General features: G+C 40.7%; 1 protein-coding gene across 1 annotated transcript in view; it reads left to right on the top strand.

Annotated features, from left to right (window-relative positions):
• Positions 1–1,636: 1,636 nt before the first annotated feature.
• The window catches only part of Vps4b (vacuolar protein sorting 4 homolog B (S. cerevisiae)), a 29,630-nt gene continuing 22,239 nt past the window's right edge, over positions 1,637–9,027 (top strand). The window contains exon 1 of the mRNA XM_005373028.2: positions 1,637–1,924. Coding sequence (XP_005373085.1) covers positions 1,898–1,924 — 27 coding nt within the window. The 5' untranslated portion in view covers positions 1,637–1,897. The remainder of the gene's footprint in view (positions 1,925–9,027) is intronic.

Raw genomic sequence — 9,027 nt, 5'->3', positions numbered from 1 at the left:
CATTTATAGGAAAATGGATACACCTTGAGACCATAATGTTAAGTGAAATAACTCAGACACATGGGTTTAAACAACACATGGCTTCTCTTATATGAAAAATTCAATATATACAAAGTGCAAAATGAAAGATAGTAAGAAAAAAGAGGAAAAGGTATTGTAATTCAGTGCAGATAATGTATCTAACAGTGTACGTTGACTTAGTAAATTGTCTTCTGTACATTTGTTGACCTATCACTCTGGTTTTCAATCTGTATATATGATAACAACTTGATAAGGTCTTATATAAGGTCTTAAATGAATTTGATGCTGGAAAAATAGAAGGGGAGTGGAGGGAGGGAGAAAAAGAAAGTGAAATGTATTATGTATATGTACCAATCCCCTACAGTGAATGTAATTATTATGTACTGCAAAAATTTACTAAGTTAAACAAATAAATTAAGCTTCTAATATGAAAAAAAAATTATTAAATATCTGTGATGTACTCGCCCTCGTAAGGGCCAAATGCCAGCATTTTAGTAGAAGAGGTGGGAAGGAAGGAAAAAGATGCAAGGAGCAAGGTTTGGGTCTGAGCTCGTACGGTGAGGATTTATCCACACCATTCTAAGAAAGGGAAATCAGAGAAGGGAGTTTGGGGCAGCAGATAATTACACCTTGGATGTGTTGAATTTGTCTCGGAGAAAAACCCTATGATTTGTGGGAGTCAGCAGCAGTAAATGGTGGGCACAGGATGGGGTAGAGGTAGACACCTAGATCTGAAGCCATTTCAAGTGCAGGAACGGAATAAGACAAACTGAAATGTAACGGGAGAACTGGATATAAGAAAATTCTCAAGGAAATTTTGCAGAACTGGAGAATAAGTGGGAAATAAAATGATGGAGTGAGTAAATGTTTTGCTTTTCTTTGAGAAGGCTAACCATGAGCAGAAGAAAAAGGGGATTGTGGGATACAAGGGCTAAAAAACGGTTTTATATCAGTTCACTTTTTTGTTTGTTCGTGTTTTTGTTTTGAGAGGAGCAGAACCGTGCTATGTTCAGGCTGGTCTTGAAATTTTCTAATTTAAACAATCTCACCTGGGGCACCACATAGCCGCTCAAGCCATTAACTGTCCTTGTAAATATAACTGGTATAGTTAGCCGATTGTACAAGCTCAGGAGCCCGCTTCCTCATCACACATACACCTAAATTAATACCTATTCCCAACACAGTGTACACTGTGGCCAGTGAGAAGTGCGAACACGACTGAGCTCCTACTGCTCACCCACCTCTGTGCTGCGCACCTTACCGCGCTTCACCAGCCCAGGAACGGACTGTGATTGCCATTTCAGAGAACATGGAGGGAACGAAGAACAGAAATGAGCCCAAAGTCCCCACTCAAAAGCCTTGGGACGACAAAGCACGCCCACATGGTACGACAGGAGCCAGAGCCAATAACTCATTGTAAAGTGTAAGAAATGGGGGAGGAAAAGAGAAAGATACTGCACTTGAGGTCCCATGCTTTGGAGATCTCCTTAATTTTGGCAGTCGCCCAGAACAAAGCCAGTGTCGTAGTGCGCCTGCGCCAAGCCTGACTTCCGTTTTGCCAGAGTCTGGGCGGTGGCGAGGCGCACACTGGGTGACTGTAGCGCGCGTGCTGATGACGAAGAAGGAAGTTCTCTTGCCAGAGGCGGTACCAGAGCCCAGAGGGGCTCGGAGTTGCGGAAGTTTGTTCGGGAGGGTCGGACAGCCGGTGGAGTGCGGTGTTGTCTCTCGATTTCGGATACGGAGGTTGTCGTTTGAAGTCTGAAAGACGTCAGTCTCCCGAGGTTTGCGGCGGCAACACTGGGAGCGATTCGACGTTGCTGCTGTTGGCTCTCCTTGCCCCTTGTTCGTCCCCAGGGCACCGCCTCGGATTTCCACCATGGCATCCACTGGGTCCAACCTCCAGGTATCGCTGCCCGTCTCCCGCCCCCCGGAAAAACCGGCCTAAGGGAGGCGAGAGAACTGGGTTGGGGGTGGGGAGGAGGAGGAAGCGGCCGCGCCCCTGGCCAGCCCGAGGAGACGGGGCTGGGGCGCAGCCGCAGGTGGGAAAGTGGGTGCCTTCCCACCGGGAAGTCTCTTGGGCCCATCTACTGGCGGCCTCCGAGCCGCTGGCTTTGTGAGACCCTAGACGTGGGCGGGGCTTTGAAAACAAAAACAGAACAGCCGAGCTCGTATCAAACTGGGTAGACTCCAATCCGTACAAGAAAGAAAGAAAGAAAAACCGTAATTTTTGCATAACACTTGGCCAGTTAAAAATAGGGTAGTCTTAGTTCTCTCTTAGTTTCTCAAGTTTATTTAGCAAAGCCCTCTCTCCTCGAGTTGTCAGATGACCAGCGGTATGAGAGCAGCACTGGAATCAGATTAGAGTCAGCCTACGTACAGTCTCCGTAAATTCATTGAGCGTATGTGCTTATGTGCACTCCCAAGCTGTAAGATCGGTTGTATTTTTAAACTCCTTTGTAGCTTCTCTTCGCCACCCGTACCTGAAGGAGCACTGTTTTTGTACGTTTAAAACATGGAATTCTAATATTATAAATTTAATCGTTCTTTGTGGAACAATTCATTGAGAATACAAATTATTATAATAATAATAGTATTCTCATCCACAATGGATCTCGGCCTCCAGCAGGATTTACAGTGTGGCTCCTCCCCTGAACTGACAGCCCAGAAGGTCAGTTTGGGTCAAAAGAACAGCGTGAGATACCTATATTGAATTCTTACGTTGCACTTCCGGTAGTTTGTCAAACAGGTATTTATTGAGTGTCTGGTACAGGTACCAAAGATAATTATCCTTAACCTAGGATAATTAGTCTTGAAGAAAGACCCCTCATGGTAGAACCATTTAAACAGATCAGCTTTTCACAGGAAGAGTGGGAAAAGAGGCTTGTTTGAATGAAGTTTGTTTTAGTATATATATTTTCCACCAAGACTGTGTTAAACCAGAACACTGCAGTCTTCAGTTAATCTTAAGTTTTTTGTAGCACCATTCAGGAGGGGCTTTTTTGATAAATGTATTTGAAAAATTATTTGTTAATTGGTGATTATATTGTTCATTTAGTATAAAAGGTGATTTCTTTTGAAGTACTCATCTTGTCATTCTCCTGTTTGGTTTGTCCATTAACTGCTTTTGTTCCTTCACCTTCCCAGCCCTCAAGAGACTGTGTATGTTTTGGGCCTTCTACAGCATAATTTTTGTTCATTGCTACCTTTGATCTACAAGGTTTGCAGTTTTGTTCCATAACCAAAATACATTGTACTTGAATTGGATTGTTGAGTGGTTCTCTAGGCTCATCAGCTAGACATTGAGCAGTATTAAAGACATAAGCAGGAGGGATATTGAGTTAAAATTTTAATAGTGGTCAGTTCAGGTTTGCTTTCTCATTTAGCCACTTCAGCCTTCTAACCCAGGAAATTTGGATGACGAATGGTCATATAATGAGTAACTTTCCCATTGAACAAAGCAAAATTCTCTGTAGCCAGATGCTTAAACTCTGGGAAAATACAGATAATAAAAAAGTCATAATTATAAAATAATTTCATAAATGCCAGAACAGAATTAGAGGTTAGTGTGGTTGGGCAGCAAGGAAGGGTGTATCTTATTTTTATGAGAACAGATGGGAAATGCTTCATGGAGGAGGTGATGTGATTTCAGATCGAGCACTAACTCTTAATTGTCTGCACAATATTTGATGTGATCTCATTTAATCCTCAAAACTACTCTTCAAGGTGAATGTTATTCTGGTTTTACGGTATTAGAAACTTAAGTTTATTTAGGTTATGGTGTGACCAAAGACATACAATTAGTGTGAGTTACTTTGAGTCATATCTGTTTGCTACTGGTCTACGGTTTTTTTTATTACAAAATTCTCCCTCTTCAAACAGAAAAGTTGAATGCTTTACAGGCAGAGAAAAGCAACTTATGCCTCAGTGCAGAAGTGTAATAAACCTTTGCAGAGAGTTGAGAGAAACTTGAGAGTTTGAAAGTTGAGAGTATGAAATAAAACTCAAAGTTTACTTAGTCCTAAATATTTATTGTGTCCTTTATGTCATGTATTATCATGAATCATGAGAAACCATGTTATGTTTTATATGACATATCATGAGTATGATATATGTGTGTGTATATCGTTCATAACCTCAGCTGGCTTACGTTGTATGTTAAAACAGACTTAAAATGACTGACGGAATACGGTGTGATCCTTGGAATTATGTATAGGAGGAAGTGGAAATCTATAGACAGTGGAGGTCTGGCCCCCTGAGGTGTTGAGGAGTACTTTGCAGCAAGAGGACCAAGAACTACACTGAGTCCCAAAGGAAGGAAGTAAAGTTTTACTGGGAGACAGTGGCATAGGGTCTTCCAGGTGGCAAGTACACTATGCATATACATAGGCATGCCACCTCAGTGGTCTGGGTGTGCCTATAGTGTGGTAAGATGGGAACACAGTGTACAGGTGGAAGAACAAGCCTGAAGAGTTTAAGCCATATCATGAGGAGCTTCATGCTCCACTCACAAGTGATGGGTCATCATCCTGCTGTAGATGGGGAGTCACAGAGGGATCACAAACCATAGAATGCTCACACTTTCGTTTTAGGATCAAAGGAAACACTTGACTGGTAAGAAGTTTGGGTGTAGGGAGACTAGCCCCATGTGTAGGGAAATGGTGACTGGCCAAATTAGGGTAGTATCTATTTGAATAAAAAAAGGCTTGATCAGAGAAAAATTGATAGAGAATATTAGGCTTTTACCTATATCCATACTTAAAAAGTGAGGAAGAGGGGGGAAATCTGGATTTTCTCCCACATTGCAGGATTGGATATTTGAGTGGGTGGGAATTAGTTCCCAAGATGCAGAAAGGGGGAATTTTAGGGAAGGAGCAAAATAAATTCAGTTCTCAACTTGTTTAATTTGAAATGCTTATGAAGACAATCAAACTAAAATGCCCAGTAAGCATCGGGGTATAGATGACTAGGACTGAGTGACAGCCTGTAGAACTGGCATGAGTGGGCTGAGTTGAATATAAAGATTAAGGCATTATTGACATAAAGGTGGTAGGAGAGGTTGTGGACATAGGGTGACCCACCTTGGAGAGTTCACGGCATGAGTAAACACAAGGACCAAAATGAAACTCTGTGGTGTATAGACTTTTAAGGGAGAGAAGGAAACCTGAAAAAGAATCGTTAGTCTGGAATAAGAATGATGTAGTGAAGACCAAGAAATGAGACAGTGTCAGGGTATTTTGTTACTAATGTTAAGTGCTACAGAGATAAGCATGATATTTGGCAATCAGGAGGCTAAAAAGCATTGCTGTGGGAGGGATAGTTCAACAAACCAAGGCGGAACAGTGATACTCTTTGGGATTTTGCTGTGGAGGTTATGAGTTGGTAAGATGGTAGTTAGAGAGGATTCCAACAACTAGAGAGAGTTGATGTGCTCTAATGTGAATTTTGTAGATACGAGCTTGAGACAGGCTTACGCACATTTTTCTGCTTAGAAGGACCCAACTAAAAAGGTTGGGAAGAAGAGCAAAGTGGCATATAATTGGTGGAGTCCATACAGAGAGAAAAGCAAGGGAAGCCTCTGGAGCACACACAAAGAATTACGCTGGCCAGACAGGGCCGGTCATCTTTTCTTCTGGGACAAGTACTTAGAGAATTTACTGTTTTCCAGGATTTTCTGGGGTAGGTATACTGTGGTCTTCTAATCAGAAAAGGACAGACCCAAATGTTCCGAGCCTTTGTACTTATATTTTGATACCTCTATTCTGACTGAGCCTAGAGTAATGAAGTTACTCGGTCTTCTCCCAGCCATTGTGCTGGAATTGTATGCAAATGTGAAGAAAAGAGACATAACCCCCTATACATATGGAGCTTACATTCTAGAGGGAAAGACAAAAAAAAAAAAGAAAGCCCAAGGCATGCACACACTGATAACAACACACTGATTTTAAATACAAGAGTGATGTGAACAGCTGTGTTTTGATAATGGAATAAATTTGTGAGTCATCGGCTTTAAACTGTTAAAAAAAAAAAGTCTCATGTAGGGAGGGAGTAAGCAGAGAAGTAAGCCCCAGCCTGAACCCTAAAGAACATACACAGCATGATCAAAATATATGGTAAACGTTTAAAAATATTTAATTTACAGTAAAAGACACACTGCCACTAATCCCTATTAGAATACTCCCCTTTACTTCAAATACTAATCCCATAGTTCTGGACACTTTCTGGTGCTCACTTTGGCAGCACATATACTAGAATTGACACTTTAGAGCAGGAAGTCCTGTGTCTTTATGAGGTGTGATAAAAAATGTGCTAAGTGCTCCTGCCAGGTGCCATCCAATGGATACATAGGCCGCCTCTTAAAGACATTATGGTGTGTGCTCGTCCACCTTATTCCCTGGATCTGTCATCTTGCAACTTCTGTCTCTTCCTGAAAGTGAAAACCACCATGAAAGTAAATATTTCTGTATACGGAGTAGAGAGGGTAAGGATTATATTGCTGAAGAATAATTTGCTCTCCAAAACCATTTTGAGTTAATTCAGGACATCAAGGCAGCCACAACATCACAACTAAAAACAGTCACAACAAAGGGCTTCCAGAACTGTTGCAGCAAGTGGCAAGACCGATAAATATGTTTGAAGTGAGGAGAGAGGAGTATGTTGAGAGGGATTAATGGCAGTGTAGTTTTTACTATATACATTTTAAAATTTAAATGTTCAGTGTAATTTTCAATCACATCCCATATTTCAGTATCACATAAGGAGCAAGAATCAGTGAAGTAGAGAAGGAGCTACCAGAAAGGGAGGAGGAAAATCAGAGTGAGTGGGGCACAGTGTCAATAAGAAGGGAATGATGGATTTTGTAGAACGTTGTCAAAAAAGATGAAGGCAGAATCGGACTTTAGGTCTGGCATCATAAAGAGCCTTGATAGGAGCAGATTTATTGATGTGATAAAGAGAATAGAGGCCAATCCACTGTGATTTGTGATCTAAAAGCAGAAAAACAACTGAACTGCAGGGTGTTTTGGTGTCAAGGCTTTTGAAGGTAAGCTACTTGTGTGTGATGGAAATAGCCCATGGAGAGGGCAGAAATGGAGTAACCAAAAGGAGGATTTTAAGAAAGCTGTGGGGGATTTTTCAGTTGTTGGGCAATGAGTGCCCATCGTCTGCCAGCACCATTCGAGGCTAGGGAGCTCCATGTGAAGTTTCGACTTCACAAAGCTTATCTCAGAAAAAGAGCTGGCCAATGAGTGAAGAAACATGTAAATATAATAATGGTGAGATGAGAGAGTTTTGGAGCAAGGGGAGATCAGAAAGCAAGGATAGAGCACTGTGTTCGATAAATAAGATTAGGGAGGGCCTGTCTGAAGACTTAGCAGTTGAAGTAGGACTAGATCATTCTGTGGTGAGTGACCTACAGTGCTTTGGGTGCCTGAGTGACAGAGAAACCGGGGAGGTTTCAGGTGGGGTCCAAATGTAATTGGGTCAAATAAGGCCATGCAGCTCATGCACTGGCATTTGGATTTTATGATTTTCAGGGGAAATCCATCAAAGGTTGCTGTGTATACTCTGATGTAGCAAGGGTGGAAGTAGGCTCATTGGCCACAAGACCAGTTAGTAATTTTAATGAGTGTGAAAGCATATTGAAGTAAAATGGTAGGAATGGAAAGGGTAAGGATTATATTCCTAAAGAATAATTCGCTTACAGCAGCCATTGATATTTTCCTGCTAATCTGTCCATAACTCTGTAATGTTTGTATTGTTCCTTCGCTAGTTCGTAAATGGATGTATGTTTATTACTATGTGTTTCCTACAACAACCATTGAGAATAGTCAATGAATATTCAGTTGGTCACTCATGTATAGCTGTATTTATTTTCTTTAGAAACCACTTTGAAGATACCAAAGTATAGTACAACAGCCATTGATAATCCTACCACTTTTGTCTGTAACTCACTGTTATTTGTCTATTTATTTTCCTGAGAAACTATCTTGTATGTAACAATATGTAAAACAACAACCATTGATAATTTCCTACCACTTTGTAATTTGGTAAGCTCCCCTATTACTATGTTATCTTTATTTTACTCTTTAAAATAATAAAAGAAAAAAAAAGAATAATTCGCTCTCCAAAACCACTTAAGCCATGGTTAATTTCATTTCAAATGAAGAATGCTAACAAGGGTGAAATGAGGCGTTCATCAGAGGAAAAACAGATTCTTAAAGATTAACATGTGCCGTCCAGTACCATAGCCACTTGTGGCTTTTTAAATAAACATGCACTCCTTAGTCAAACTACCCTCATTTCAGGATCTCAAAAGCTGTTTGTGGCTAGTAGCTTCCATATTGGATAGTGCGAATACAGACATTTCTCATAACCAGAAAAGCGCTGGTTTAAACAATGTACTATAATTGGTACAATGTTTAGAGCTAGACCTTGAGGCGGGAGTAACACTTAAGCAGATGAGTAATGTAGTACCTGACTCTAACACTACAATAAGGGCTTTGAGTGAGTGGCTAGATACGTGAGTAGCACAGCATTACAAAACAATCAGAAAAAAAAAAAAAATTATAGTCAGAATAAGAAGAGAATTTATTTGGGCTGCGTGGCTTAGCCCCTGAGCCTTTGGGATGCATTTTATGAGGCCAGTCTTAACTACGCACCAGTTGACCACATACTGTCAGTGCACTTTATCCTGTCTAGCTGACAAAACTTGAAACTTTGTCTTTGCAGTTAGACTAATTGAACTATAAAACATGTAACTACTACATTGTATTACTCTTAAACACCCTCTATCTTCCTTCCTGCTGTAAGGAAAGAAGCATGATCTTCCAGCAAGCGGGCTACTCTTCCCATTTATAAATTTCATCATATCCATAAGCAACTGCTTCAAAATACAGTAGTATTTTGGAAGGAGGGGAAGAGGACATAAAAAGGATTAAGATATGTTGTGTGCATGTACCAGATTCCCATGATAAATGTAATCATGTACTGCAAATATGTACTAATAAA

Source organism: Chinchilla lanigera, unplaced genomic scaffold (assembly GCF_000276665.1).
Source record: "Chinchilla lanigera isolate Chin_1 unplaced genomic scaffold, ChiLan1.0 scaffold00001, whole genome shotgun sequence".
In the NCBI taxonomy this organism is placed as follows: Eukaryota; Metazoa; Chordata; class Mammalia; order Rodentia; family Chinchillidae; genus Chinchilla; species Chinchilla lanigera.
Note: the sequence above shows the minus strand (reverse complement) of the source record. Positions and strands in the feature narration are given on the sequence as shown.